This window comes from Bidens hawaiensis, unplaced genomic scaffold (assembly GCF_021521415.1).
Source record: "Bidens hawaiensis isolate Kalapana, Puna unplaced genomic scaffold, B.hawaiensis_p1.1 tig00007412_1, whole genome shotgun sequence".
Taxonomy (NCBI): Eukaryota; Viridiplantae; Streptophyta; class Magnoliopsida; order Asterales; family Asteraceae; genus Bidens; species Bidens hawaiensis.
Genome location: NW_027491516.1, coordinates 1162366 through 1176423, shown reverse-complemented (window position 1 = coordinate 1176423; position 14058 = coordinate 1162366). Strand labels below are relative to the sequence as shown.

General features: G+C 34.0%; 3 protein-coding genes across 6 annotated transcripts; 2 read left to right on the top strand and 1 right to left on the bottom strand.

The window, feature by feature from the left end:
* Positions 1 to 1092: 1092 nt before the first annotated feature.
* On the top strand, positions 1093 to 3200 carry LOC143635154 (uncharacterized). The gene is made up of 6 exons (XM_077103039.1): positions 1093 to 1275; positions 1872 to 1942; positions 2022 to 2059; positions 2158 to 2628; positions 2716 to 2806; positions 2883 to 3200. Exons 1-6 carry the CDS (start codon positions 1119 to 1121, stop codon positions 2967 to 2969), a joined length of 915 nt encoding a protein of 304 aa, XP_076959154.1. The 5' UTR covers positions 1093 to 1118; the 3' UTR covers positions 2970 to 3200.
* Positions 3201 to 4415: 1215 nt separating this feature from the next.
* LOC143635172 (histone deacetylase 2-like) lies at positions 4416 to 7606 on the top strand. Of its 2 annotated transcripts, none has more exons than XM_077103060.1 (13): positions 4416 to 4547; positions 4630 to 4685; positions 5546 to 5663; positions 5749 to 5811; positions 5907 to 5975; positions 6065 to 6231; positions 6311 to 6375; positions 6463 to 6509; positions 6603 to 6647; positions 6728 to 6778; positions 6860 to 6946; positions 7030 to 7117; positions 7196 to 7606. In XM_077103060.1, exons 1-13 carry the CDS (start codon positions 4461 to 4463, stop codon positions 7282 to 7284), a joined length of 1032 nt encoding a protein of 343 aa, XP_076959175.1. In that variant the 5' UTR covers positions 4416 to 4460; the 3' UTR covers positions 7285 to 7606. The 2 variants fall into 2 exon arrangements, with proteins under 2 accessions (XP_076959175.1, XP_076959176.1); XM_077103061.1 differs by having other exon boundaries at positions 6860 to 6951; positions 7035 to 7117; positions 7196 to 7573.
* On the bottom strand, positions 7590 to 10641 carry LOC143635171 (homeobox protein ATH1-like). Of its 3 annotated transcripts, none has more exons than XM_077103057.1 (5): positions 10521 to 10641; positions 8951 to 9920; positions 8028 to 8365; positions 7875 to 7935; positions 7590 to 7769 (listed from the first exon to the last, which is right to left on the bottom strand). In XM_077103057.1, the coding sequence occupies exons 2-5, from the start codon at positions 9875 to 9877 to the stop codon at positions 7635 to 7637; spliced, it is 1461 nt and encodes a 486-aa protein (XP_076959172.1). In that variant the 5' UTR covers positions 9878 to 9920; positions 10521 to 10641; the 3' UTR covers positions 7590 to 7634. The 3 variants fall into 3 exon arrangements, with proteins under 3 accessions (XP_076959172.1, XP_076959173.1, XP_076959174.1); XM_077103059.1 differs by having other exon boundaries at positions 7650 to 7787; XM_077103058.1 differs by lacking the exon at positions 10521 to 10641 and having other exon boundaries at positions 8951 to 10252.
* Between the last annotated feature and the right edge of the window lie 3417 nt (positions 10642 to 14058).

Genomic DNA, 14058 nt, shown 5'->3' with positions numbered 1-14058 from the left:
AAAGGAGAGGGAAGGATAAGAAAGGGAAGGGAAGGGAAAGAAATTTTTTTTAATTAGGTGTATTCTTGAGCTGGAAGGAAATTAGAGGAAATGAAAGGATAACTATGTTAAAAAATAGTTATCCTTAGTAATCATCCTATTTTTGGGAGGATAACTTATTAGAAAAATACATTAATTTAATCCCTCCTAACTCCTTCTACTCTTTTCCTTTCCATCCTAAAAAAACTCAAGAACACCCATTTTTTAACTATCCTTAGTTTTCCTTTCCCTTCTCTCCTTTAAAAAAGCTCAAGAACGGGGCGTAAAGGAGAGAAAGGAAAGGATTTAAAAGGAAAAGTAAGAGAATTTGTGTTCTTGAGTTTTTTTTATGAAAAGAAATGGTTGGAAAGGAAAGGAATGGAAAGAATTGAGAGGAGAAAAGAAACACAAACATCATATTCATATTTCAATTCCAGTTATACCTCATCATCATCATCATCATCAGCAGCAGACTGTCATCAACCCATCTCCCATCATCTTTCTAAACTCACTGCACTCACCGGAAAATCTTCATCTCTATCATCACCTTACTCCGACGAAGCGCCGTCCATTCGATTATCACCTAACACGCCGTCTATTCGTTCTTCTCCACGCCATTTAAGTTCTCCTTCAATCAGGTTTTCATTGGTTTGAGTTTCAACACTTTGCTTTCCTTTTAATATCCGCTGATCATTTTTTGATCCTTCTTTTGCGGGTCAAAATATTGTTTTGAAAATATTGTCTGCCAGGTGTTTGTGAAAAAGCCTCAAAGAGGTTTTGCAGTAAACGGGATCTTGAAATGAGAAGATTGAGGATATAATAGTGAGAATGCAAATTTCTTTTCTTTTCCTTCCATCTCGAGAACACACAAAATGCTTAATTTCCTTTCTATTCATTAAACTCGGAAATACGAATTAAAAACACACATTTTTCTTTCTTTTCCTTTCCTTTCTCTTGTTAAACGAAGCTTAGGAACACATTGCAAATAGCATAGAAAAATAAAAGAATACTGTATTTGTTATGACAAACCTAGTTGCAATTGCAAACTTGTAATAATCCCTGGCTTTTTGAACTGAGAATCAACGCAACCCCTTTACACCATGGGAGTTCAATCAATGGCTGACAAACCCAGCAGAGGATTGGTGTTGTACGGCCACGGATTAGCTAGATCCGTCAACCCGTCTCACACCCATCTCCATGCATTAGCAGCTCAATCTTTATGTGGCTTCTTATCTCTTCCACACTTACCTCCTACTGGTATTTATTTTAATGTGCATCAATTTGGTTACTTATCTTTTGAATCTATGCTCAATTAGTCAAATTAGGTTTATTTTTCACAAAGATCACCAACAGGGTTTATTAGATTTTGAGGAATTTTATTTTTTTCTTGTGTAAAGTTTATGTTTTTACATCGAATTAGAAGCAGCTAGCCCTTTTTGGATAACGAAACTAAGTCTTTTGGAAATCACATTCATAGATCTAGCGGCGGTAACATTACTATTCATGGCCCGTTGGACTCGACTAAGTAGCTCTGCAGCCTCTAGGAAACCAAAAGTATCAAATGCTAATGGAATTATTTAAGGTTAATCACTTGTACATTGTTGATCAAGATGATGAAAAATTGAAAATATTTCTGGTTTTTTTTTAGTATAGGAATTAAATTGATAATTTTTTTTATATATGTTCATACATGAAATACATATTTTGACGATTTTACTACATTAGAAGTTCGAGTTTGTTCACTACATATCAGTATTTTTCCCGCAAGATATGTTCATCTTTTCTTTGAAATTTGTAAGTATGATTTGATACTTGTGGATCTTTACTTATTTACTTAAGACATTATTTTTCAGAAAACGTGGATGGTCAAACACTTGGAGAATTTCTGAATTTAGTGGACGCATTCGACGACTTTCCCGCTTTGGTTAGATTTTCTATCGTTAGAATATTGTTTTACTAAAATTTATAGTAACTTCACTTTTTAACTTTTGTTACTTTTCCAGAATCAAGACAAGCTCATAACGCCATCTATATCAGAGAGGTAATATCACAACCATAATGCTTATTACTTATACAGACTCGTGAACGAATTGTTTGATTTGCTTACTGAATAGATATTGCGTGTTTTGATCAATGTAGGTTTATGGGAGTAAAAGCAGCATTAGTTACCGAAAACAAAAGTTTGAAGTCATGTGGAGACAAACTTGGACTTTCGGTGCTAGACTCAAACGAGTTAGTTAACAACGATCGTTCACTTGCTGACTCACCCGTTAATCTTGTTGCTATTAAGTTGCTGAATCTGCTTGGATTTCAAGAAAATAAAGTTCTCGATACAAATCAGTTTGATCTAGTTTTTGTACACATTGGAGCTCATGAACAAGAATATATTAATTCATTAGTCGGTGAGATAATATCCAAGACAAAACCTAAATCACAGATAGGTTCTCGGCTTCATTTATCTGTCGTGTTAAGCTATGGGGAAGTTTCAGAAGATGATAAATCCAATTTTACCATCTTGAATAATAATGGAATTATGAAGTCAGGTTTAGATTCACTGTACCCTCGTCAAAGTTACACAATGAAAGGTAGCAACCCGAGGAGTAATGTAAGGTAAAAAAAAAAGTAAATGCTACAAGTATGTATCACATGTGTTTAATGGCGGCTTGTGGTTGTATTAATTTTAGCGTTGTTTAACAGAGATTATTGCCCAATGTTGTTTGCTCAATGGCAAGATGCTGTTACTCGAAAAGATGCAGTGAAAACGTTCTCTTTTCAAGATTTTAAGGAGGTAAATAACTCAAATCAAATATGTTATTTGCAAATTCTGTATATGTCATTGATACAATTTTTGAATATTGATGTAGAATGATGGAAACCTTACAATACCAGCTGATAGATTTCTTCATGAAGTTGCTTTTAAGCTTTGGAAGGCTCCCAAATATGGAGCCTGAGGTACTTTTTTGTTCTGATAAACTAATAGTTTGACTCGGTTGACTTTTCTAAATAAGCTTATGGTTGTTTTGTGTGTTAACGTTTTACTTTCGAGTATGTCGTCGTCTGTATAATAAGTTGTTTGCCTGTTGATAAGCGGATAGTTTATCGCCTTTTAGGTTTCTTTTATATTTATGATATCTGCTACTTTTTTCATTAATTTGTTTATTAATTGCTTTCATTAGCAACAGGAACACGGTATGTTATATCGTTTTAAGAAACAAGGACATCAATCTGCAACCGCCACCACAATCATAAAATCTCAAACCGTTAAAAACCTAATCACATATCTGAATATATATTCTGATGCAAGGGCCAAAAGAAGAAGAAAACTTAATGGTGTTGGAAATGTGTTTAGTGTCTCGTCATCGTTGAAACTGAAGTCTAATGTAGTTGTCGATAAACCAAAACTGAATTATCAAGAGCCTGATCGTAGAGTGAACAATGATCATGTTTGACACTGTATTAAAACAGTCGTTACCTCAAAATAACTTGTTCAAACAATTTAATGAATAAAATTCTTCCAAGTATAGAAATTTGTTTTAGTCATTTAACTTCCATGTCAAAAGACCAACTATGAACAGTCAATGCATAAAGTTATATAATGTATTATAGATTTTATTTTCATTATTAACCGTCTTTCCTTTGAACTCCTCGCCTTTCACACACCAAACCGTGTAAAAGGATAATAACATGAAACACATTCGCTTTCTCTTTTGAATAAATAACCCAAGTGCTTATGCATCTCTAATAATTATATAGCTCTAAAAGTATAAAAGAATAGAATCTTACACCATTAAGACTGTTCTCTATAGTGGGGGGCATCGAAGCCTCTCCACAGTGCCACGACAGCACCACGTGAACATTGGGGGGCTTTGGTGCCCTTCTCCATAACGTCTCGCTGTGTTTTAAAGCTCATTGGGCGCCCCAGTATATATATATATATAATATATACATATATATGTATGTGTGTGTATGAGAGGGAGACGAACACATGGTCCCATCACCACTTCCTTAGGTGTGGAGGGGCTTCGAAGCCCCATGAGAGCCCCCAATAATATCTATAGCGTATGGTCTCTGGCAAAATCGCATGAGACGAACAACTGATTCATATTTCCTTTACTGGTTTTATAGTTTTAGATAAATAATTGTTTTACTCTAGTAATATATAGTAAATTCTTTTTTTTAAGTAAATTTAATAATTTAAAAAAAAAACTATTTTAATTGTTTATTAAAAATGTTTAATTCTGAGACACGTGTCAAAAGAAGCTTAAAAAAATGCATCTAAGTCAGTCATAGTACCATGGATGGACCGTCACCGCAACCGCTTTTGTTATGAATGTACCCTTTGCTTAAAGACTTGTACCTTCGTCTTGTCCACCTCACTTGTAGTCCACCTATTCTTACTCAACTTCCGCAAGGTGACGTCAGCCTCTGTTTGTCTCCTCAGCATGTCCACTCAACCTTCATCCGCCGACGCACTCCGACGGAACCGAATACTGTCCAGCAACCTCTATTTTGATGTACCACTCTCTAAGGTAGTCTACTGATGGTTTCTTCTTCATTTTGGATTCAACTTACTTCACATTCAATAGTATTATTTTTGTGATAATCAATCAGGCTCCGATTATCTACTCCACTGCTTACGACATCTCGTTTCTCGGTATTGAGAAGCTGTAAGTGAAAATTATTATTGAATACCTAAACCTAACTTTCTACACTTCACTCACAGTTTCAAAGTATAACTGTTAATACATGATGCTACTGATATGATTCAACTGTGAATATTTAGAAATGTTACTTAGAATTTCATCATTGATAGGCATTTTCACTTCTCCGTAAGGAAAGATAGGGAAAATTACGATATTATCGTTTATCGGTGTGTTTTAGTCATGAGATACTTGGATTTCGTATGTACGCTTTTAGTCGTGGATCGGACTTTTTCTCATAATAATGACTTTGACTAATTAGATTCGCAGATGTGTTGTACTTTGCAAATATAATAAATCACTTAGTGTTTAGGTGAATAAATATAGATACACAAGAATATGTGGATACACGATACGTATTTCATGACTGTATGTGTGAAATTGTTATGATATGACTGTAGAGGTATAACGCACAGGAAATTGTTATACCTCTACAGTCATATCATAACAATTTCACACATATAGTTATATGAAACTATATGGAAAGTAGTCAGAACTCAGAAGTGTCTGTTCCATGTTGGGTTAAAAGAGTTCTTTGAAGAATACTACAGTGTTGGTGTGTGAAAACTGTCTGGTATTTTTATTGTATCCCAATTGGGTAGAACATACATGTACTTGCTCATTACAAGTGAGTTAAGACTACATCTATGAACAAGGATAATGATAAACTACATCCTGATCTGATATATTCAACTAAACTGTTTCAAATAATTCATTATGTATAATGGATCTGGTATTACATTATCCCAACTTGACATTACTACTGTCCGGGAAAGTGAGTCTTTTAAGATATTTATGTATATGCATGTGTTTTCTAAATAATGCAGCCACCCGTTTGATTCTTCTAAATGGGGTCGCATCTGCGGGTTTCTCATTGAAAATGGCACTTTGGAAAAAACTCGTATAGTTGAGCCTCTAGAAGCAACCAAGGATGATCTTCTAGTGGTATTAATTGCATCCATTAGAATATTATGGATACTGTTTGTTTCCCTCTTTTAGCTAACTTTATTATGATTATTGTGAGTGGCAGGTGCATTCAGAATCGTACTTAAATAGTCTCAAAAGCAGTCTCAACGTCTCCGTAATTACTGAGGTCGGGTAAATCTTTCACTTGTCACCTTTCTACACAGTTCTTATATTTTTGAAGAAATTGATTTTTTGCTCTTTTTTTTGTTTATGTGAATTTAGGTCCCTCCTGTTGCAGTGTTTCCTAACTGCCTCGTTCAGAAGAAGGTCCTTTACCCTTTCCGTAAACAGGTATGTTGGATATTTATTTCATAATCTTCTTTTCTTAATTTATTTGATATTATTTATTATGTTCTCTCTTAACTTTACTTCGGATTTAGGTGGGAGGAACCATTCTGGCAGCTAAACTTGCTAAAGAACGAGGTTGCGCTATCAATGTAGGTGGCGGCTTCCACCACTGTTGTGCGGATCGTGGTGGTGGCTTTTGTGCTTATGCTGACATATCTCTTTGCATTCTCTATGCATTTGTCCGTCTTAATATTTCAAGGTATTTAGTATTTACAAACTCATTTGAAGTTTAAACTGCATTTGATGAAACTCACTTGCTGTATTTCTAATACATTCAGGGTGATGATAATTGATCTTGATGCTCATCAAGGAAACGGTCATGAAAAGGATTTTTCAAATGACAGTAGGCTTTTTATTATCTTATATGTGTTCTTTTCATATTATGATACATGGTCAAATAAGTCAATATATTGAATCTTGTTGCTTGCAGGAAGAGTTTATATTCTGGACATGTATAATCCTAACATCTATCCACTTGTGAGTTTCCTCCTAGATCATACGTAATTTCAGTTTATTTACTAAATAGTGGGACTAACTTATTATCCTGCACCATGATGTTATCTTATTTAGGATTATGAGGCAAGGAGATATATTGATCAGAGAGTTGAAGTTCCAGTGAGTGATTCCTTCATTAAATTTTCTATATATTGTGACAACGTGCTTCATAACTTTACATAATTATACGACGTGGACAGAGTGGGACCGTTACAGAGAAGTACTTGATGATGTTGGATGAAGCACTTAAGGTAAATGTTAGTTTTCTGTTTTAAATCATTGTGTCTGGATTTTTCATTGAATTGTCATTGATACTTGGAGTGATATTCTAGGTTGCAGAGAATGCATTTGATCCTGAACTTGTGATTTACAATGCTGGAACTGATATCTTAGATGGTGACCCATTAGGAAGACTTAAGGTAATGTTATAGTTATATTTTGGCAGTTAAACTAAAACATACAAAACAATGAGATTTATGTTAAGATGATTAAATTATAACAGATTAGTCCTCAAGGGGTAACAATTAGAGATGAGAAGGTTTTCAAGTTTGCTCACGATAAGAATATCCCACTCGTAATGCTGACATCAGGTTCAAAAACCACCATATCGTTTTGTGTAAAATATATATTTTTTTCCACTTTCAACAAAAAGAAAATGTGTGTTTCAGGTGGTTACATGAAGACAAGTGCCAGAGTAATTGCTGACTCGATTATAAACCTTTCAAACAAATCATTAATCACCATGGGTGGCACCTAATCCAAGATACAACCCCACCTGGTAAGTGTCTCTACATGTTGTAGTAATCTTGTGGTAAAACATGGAAATTAGCAAACAAAGAATGTTATATAGAGTTGGTTGTAATAAAAGCCAAAAAACAAGACTGATATAAAATTTTAGTTGCATTAACTTGAACTTCAATTCGAGTCTATTTGACCCATACAAGCATTATCCAACCACCTCTAGATGGAAATAATGATTAAAACCCATAGTAGATATAATATAAATCATTATTAATTAATATATACTTAGATTAAAGTTCATAATATGGCTTAAGTTTTGCCATAATAAGCGGAGAATACAGGACTAAATAACGGATTCAGTCATGTTCAAATATGATATTGCTGGTTTCTATGATTACTAGTTTCTTCATCACGAATCCTCCGTCTGTTCATCTCTATGTACATTTCCTCAATCATCGGCTTCCATAAACGAACTCGAGCATTTATAAACCAATTAGATACCTGTGATCATACACAACACTATTTATAAAAAAGTGAAAATTCCCACTCATTTTGACCCAAACCCGTTATGAAACACTATTGGTGAATGTACTTCGCGTATGGTACCTGGCTCCTTGTCAATCCACTTTTTACAGCCAACAGTTGTTTCTCTGCATCCTTAGGGTACCTGCAAGCAAATTTAAGATTATAGATTATAAAACATAATATAACTGCATATTTTATAAGATTAAATTAAAGTATTATTAGCAAGTAGCTTACGGGTGGAGAAAGTTCTGGAACATCCATGCTCGTAATACAGAAACCGATTTTTCTGGCAACCCTCTTTGGGGTCTCCATATTTGATGTTCTTTTCTTCTTAGTTGCTGAAGATGCCATTGTTTTGGTATAAAAGGTGAAAGCTCTTCTTCCCTTGCATTGAAATTGGCAGCCATTGATAGTATTTGATTACTTATTTTCTCCCTTAAATGCTTGTAAAAGAAAGTAATTGTGTGAAGTGCAAAACAAGCATGGATTTGAGGATTCAGTTCAGTTACTGCACTGAAAGCTGATATCACTGTGTGAATCTCATCCAAGCACTGGTTGTACCGTTCGTCGACCTGGGTCACAAAAAAGTCAGAAACTTTTGCTCTTTTTAGACAAGTAGTTAGTTAAAAAGTTATAACTTAATTCTTGGTCATGAAAAAGATGGAAACTTTTAAGTCTTTTTGGGTAATAATTGATGCATAATTACAAACAAGAAAAATGCACTGTTTAACAAAGAAATTTGATAAATAGTTGGTTAAAACTTAATTTAAAATGCAAAAATCTTGTTTTCCAGTCACAGAGAAAGCAAAGAACTTGTGAACCTTTGTCACAAAAGAGTTAGAAATTTTAAGTTTTTGTCAGACTGAAAACTTCTTACCAAATCAAATCAAGAAACATGTGATTGTTGGTTTCAAAAAGTTTGAAATATTAACCCTTTTTGGTTTGATAAGTTGAAAATAAAATCAAGAAAATTGTGATTCTTGTTGACAAAAAAGAAAGTTGACTTTTAGGTCTTCTTGATCAAGTAAATGGTCAAAAGTCAGAATCAAGAAAAATCTTCAGTCTTAGACACAAAAGAGATGCAAATCTACTCTCTTTTAAACTAGTAATCAGTTAGAGATTAAAATTAAGAAAAATCTTAATACTTGGTTACATACCATTTCTAGTAAAGCCAGCAAATGCTTCTTTTTCTCTTCAACACCATACGATTTCAAAACCGGATTGAATTGGGAGTCAAAGTTATTACTTCCATCCGAAAAATCATCAAAACTAATCTGCTTATAGCTCATATGATCAAGATTCCCAATAGAATAGCTTGCAATTTCTGTAAGAATCTCCTGCATCATATGAAGATACCCATTTGATCCAGATGAAGTTGACAAAATCTGAATTGGTGGCCTAGTGGTGTTAGAATCAAACCCTAAAGAGATACTTTTACTGTTGCAAGAACTTGCTTGTTCCACAATACCCAATTGTCTTCCACTTAAAGAAAGATTACTTATGTTTGAACACGTGGCAAGACTCAAAGATAGCTCATTCCCATCTGAACTCGCACTCGGGTTATTATTATCATTATTGCGCGATACCCACCCGTTTGGATGCGTATTAAACCCGACTCGGTCAGTTGTAGGTGTGAAAACCTTGTTAGATTCCCATTTCCTGTTGATATCGTTAAGCATCATTCCATCATATCCAAAATTATCAGGGAAATAGTTGTTTGGAACAACACTTTTAGGAGCTTGATCAAGAGGGTCAAAAGGAGGGTGATCTAGGCTTTCGGTTTGACCGTGTCTAGAGGCAAGAAGGGAAGCTAGAGCAGTAGCGGGAATGGGAATGGGAATGGGAATGGGAATGGGAATGGGAATATCTATGTGATGGTTATTTGGAAGATAATTACTTCCAAAATGTTCATTTGGATTTGTAATACCTGAAACATTTGTGGGTTCATTTGGGATAACAGGAAATACTGGAATACTATTGTGGTTTTGATCAAGAAATGATTTTTGACCAAAAAAGTTTTCATCTTGAATGATGAAACTCTCTCCAGGTATACCCATTGGAACACTGAATCCATTGTTCTCCATGATGAAATTGAGATGAAAACAATTCAACTTCCAACTGAACTACCTAAAACATCAAAACAATATCATAAATTTAAGATATATTGAAAGTGGATGTTTTATAATAAATTGGATAATAACCAACAGTTTAAACATAATAATTCAAGACATCCTGTTCTAAATAGTAGCTAACAAAGGAAGAAACAAAAATGGTGCATCATAAAGATAAAACACAAGACACATTCTTAGTTGGAATGTAAGTTTTTTCACTGGCAAGAAGTGACTTCTCAAAGCTCAACCCTCACCATCATATCCCTGTTTAAACAGTGCCAAAAACTATTTATCATTTTTTCATATCTTCTAATAATTCAAAAGGATCATAGCTACTCAATGCTCCAACATGTCAATAATTATAATATAAAGGGTCTTGGTTCAATTTTTCAAAATTCTACAACTAAATCGTGTAAATAACAAAAAGACGAGACTAGAAAAGCAAGAGTTAATTAAACATTTTTGTAATCAGTATATTATTATGGTATAAAAGGAGGCAAGAGTGTGTGTGACTAACTGTGTAAGCAACAATCATCCTTTTATAATATAGGTCCAACTTGGGATGTCAAAATCCACTTAAAAATCAAGAATAATAGATGAAGTAAAGTAAACCAACCTTGCAAGCATTTAAAGATGAGATGAAGAAGAAACAGTAGCCTACCCTCCAACAAAAGACTTGAAATAATGTTTACTTTTTTGGAGGTTTAAAGTGAAGAAGAGGGTGAGATGTTGTTTGTTGATGTGGGATCAATTAAACAGCTTCTGTGAGGACATAAATCATCAAGCATTTGAAAATGGAGTTTGAGAGTAGTAGTAATAGTACTATGCTAAAAGGCATGTAAACAGTGACAAATAAAGAGACATGTGGCCTATGGTTGCTGTGGCTTAGGATCTTTTAGAGCCAATAACAACAAGGAAGAAATAATAAAAAAAAAAAGTGAAATGGGAATATTATGGTTTGTTGCATGGACAAGAAATAATAAAGATGAGATATTTATGATTTTTTTACAGAACCCAAGAAACAGAAAGTTGAGTAAAGAATCATATATGATGATGATCATCACTGCTACTATTTATTTGCTCTGGTGATCCCAGTTGAAGCAGACACGCAAACACAACAATAAGTCTGTCTGAATACCCACAGGTTTTTTAAAAGTAAACAAGACAGACAAATTGGTCATGAAAATGAAGGTCACTTGTGTTATGAGTACACCATTAAAAGCATATAAAGTCAGTCTGTTTCTGATCCAAAAAGCCAAAAGAATAGGGGGTGGGGAGGGGAGAAATTACATTACATTACTACATTATATGATGATAGGAAACAAACAATAATGGAACTGGAAATGGACCCAATCAATTTTAACACCAAACACACATACTTTATGAGAACACCCTTTAATTTCAAAAAAACTTTTTTTTTTATTTCTAAAAAAAAAAACTCTTATTACTCACTCATAAATGGTGCAGCAGTGCCACTCATTTCTTGTTGCAGGCTTTAGCCAGAAACAAAACAAAACAAAAGGGGGGACCCATTACCCTTACTTCTTCCTGTTCTCTCTCTAAAGCTGCAATCATCACACTTAAAAATCTTGATTACATATGAACTTGAAAGCCCAATGGAAAGCAAAGTAGGATTAGGGTTATAGGATGAGTATGATGAGCATGATCTATATGATGTATTATGATCAAGAATCAAGAAAGAAGAAAAAGGGTGTTGGTTTTTTTAACCATTTTTGGGGGAAAGTGTGAATCTTGGGTAAGAAAGTTGGTTACTTTTGTTACAAATGGCTACTATTTGGTTGCAGTGAGTAGGGTTTGTTTCTACTAGGGGGGGGGGGGGGTGTGAAGTGATGATGTAAGCTAAAATGGAGGGTTTTGTGGGTATGAAGATGAATGAAATCTTGCAGGAGATCTATTTTAAATAAATGCTTTCACTTATTACTTTTTCTCCAGCCCACCACCTTGTACGGTTACTCTCTTCCTACACACTTGTTATTCTTTTACTTGTTTGGTTAATGCATAATATATATAGTTACCAACTTATGATAATATTAAATGAATTTACACCTTGGGTAAGTGTAACTCTAGTTTGTCCAAATTTCACCTTAGGGGTTTTGTGATGTTGTTGGATGGTGGTAAGACCATGCATAATCAATACCATTTCAAAATTCATATTTAATGAATAATGTCTCTTAATGCCCCCTTCAATTATTACTGTTTCAAAATACATATGAGTTTTATTGTAAAAGCTTCTATGCCCTTAAATACATATTTAACACCCCATAATACGTCATTACACATGACCTAAGACTGAGTGTAGTGGGCGTTTTTGACCATATTGAGCCTTTCCTGCTTTTGTGGCGACGAAGTCAAGGGGCTTTTTTAAAAAAATTGTAGCCGTTTAAAGGATGTGAGGGAGTGCTTAAAAAATTACTCTATATATGAAAGATAGGTGTTACATATATGGCAGGAAAAATGAGTGAAAATTTTAAAATTTAAACATATATGTCAAGTGAGTGAAATAGACTACAATACCTCTCTATGGAAAAATAAAAGGAAATATATTATACTTGGATCGATGGAATGTGAAAGAAAGGTGAAAAAAGAAATAATAATAATAATCCACCTAAAATTTGTTTTTAACAATTCGGTTTTTATTATTTGTTTAAAAGGTTACCAGATTTAAATACACTAAACTTTCAATTGTTGTCCCACACTATCATATCATCTTTCTTCTCAACAAAACCCTAATCCTTGTTCGGTTATACCGAACTTATTGTGCAAACTAGTAGCACAACTTATGAATAAAGAAACATTTTCTTAGATATATTTCTTCCGTTTCGGTTTTCTATAGCACTTTTATTGCTTTCATTCCGCGTTAGCTTCACTATTTTTTGTTAACATAAGACAAATAATAAGTCATATGTATTCTTTTTAACTAGAAATTTATTTTCAAAACTAAATCATACCAAAGTAAACGAAATAAAAGTTTTTTTTTTGTCTAAAAAATAAGGAAACCGGATAAAATACATTGTGTTTTTCTACCCTTCTTAATAAGGGTGTTCTTCGGGTTCGTTTTTCGGGTTTCGGGTTCTTCGGGTTCGGGTTTTTTCGAGTTGGGTTAATTGGATTTTGGGTATCCTAGAAAACAAAACAAAAAAAAAAGAAAATTAAAAACTTCGATACTAAAATTAAAACAACATATTATTCTTTGCTCATAATGCAAATAATCAAATAATAAACCAACATAACTTGATAAAACAATTCAAAAGAAAAATAAAACTAAGTAACTAACTCGAACCATAATCTTCTTTAATAAGACGTAATTTGGTTGTTCGATTACGGTTGCTATTAGTAATAAACGTAAAACATAAACTAACAATAAGCAATCGATCCATAATAGTTGGAACTTGGAATGACAACAATCGATTAAGGTAAGCTTTTGATAACTTTAGTGGCTAAGACTAAGCGTGTTATTCCTAAAAATATATTTAATTTCAAAACTAAAAGTTTATTCGGGTTGACCCGAAACTTATAAATCAAACCCGTAAACCAACATCGAATTACTTAGGTTTAGGTTCGGGTTAGTCATTTCTTTGGTTCACGTTTTTCAGTTCGGGTTCGAATACAAGTTTTTTCGGGTTGAGTTTCGGGTAAATGTGATAGCCCTACTTCTTCCCAATCATAGTTACTTTCATTAAACTATAAAATTGTCAGTAATTTGATCCATAGGTTGATATTTCTTTTTTTAAACTTTATTTTAACCTTTCCTTGGGTTAATTGGGTGCCGATTAAGGTCAATATGTTGGTTTGGAGGATTGTGAAAGACAGGATCCCCACGCGAGTAGAGCTGTGCAAAAGAAAGATCGTGCTGCCTTGCTACTGTTGTCCGATGTGCAGATTGGAAGACGAGACGGTTAGTCATATTCTTTTTGACTGCAGGTTTGCGTCTGAGGTGTGGACCAAAGTTTAGTTATGGAGTAGACTGAATCTTTCTGATTTTGGCTCTCTCGAAGACGTGTTACATTGGCCGAACTCGAGAAATATCTCTGCTGCGAAGAAGAAGCGTATTCGTGGTATTTTCATGGTGACTATTTGGGCTCTATGGAAAGAAAGGAACAAGGTGGTGTTTCAAGACTCTGATCCGAAGGTGG

What these genes read in the sequence shown, in the direction of transcription:
- LOC143635154 (XM_077103039.1), top strand. Translation starts at nt 1,119, where the DNA reads ATGGGAGTTCAATCAATGGCTGACAAACCCAGCAGAGGATTGGTGTTG. An exon ending in TCCACACTTACCTCCTACTG is followed by an intron (nt 1,276 to 1,871) that starts GTATTTATTTTA and finishes ATTATTTTTCAG; the next exon opens with AAAACGTGGATGGTCAAACA. An exon ending in ACGCCATCTATATCAGAGAG is followed by an intron (nt 2,060 to 2,157) that starts GTAATATCACAA and finishes TGATCAATGTAG; the next exon opens with GTTTATGGGAGTAAAAGCAG.
- LOC143635172 (XM_077103060.1), top strand. Translation starts at nt 4,461, where the DNA reads ATGTCCACTCAACCTTCATCCGCCGACGCACTCCGACGGAACCGAATA. An exon ending in TTTACCCTTTCCGTAAACAG is followed by an intron (nt 5,976 to 6,064) that starts GTATGTTGGATA and finishes CTTCGGATTTAG; the next exon opens with GTGGGAGGAACCATTCTGGC. An exon ending in ACCCATTAGGAAGACTTAAG is followed by an intron (nt 6,947 to 7,029) that starts GTAATGTTATAG and finishes AAATTATAACAG; the next exon opens with ATTAGTCCTCAAGGGGTAAC.
- LOC143635171 (XM_077103057.1), bottom strand. Translation starts at nt 9,877, where the DNA reads ATGGAGAACAATGGATTCAGTGTTCCAATGGGTATACCTGGAGAGAGT. An exon ending in TGCTGGCTTTACTAGAAATG is followed by an intron (nt 8,366 to 8,950) that starts GTATGTAACCAA and finishes TTTGTGACCCAG; the next exon opens with GTCGACGAACGGTACAACCA. An exon ending in TTCCAGAACTTTCTCCACCC is followed by an intron (nt 7,936 to 8,027) that starts GTAAGCTACTTG and finishes ATTTGCTTGCAG; the next exon opens with GTACCCTAAGGATGCAGAGA.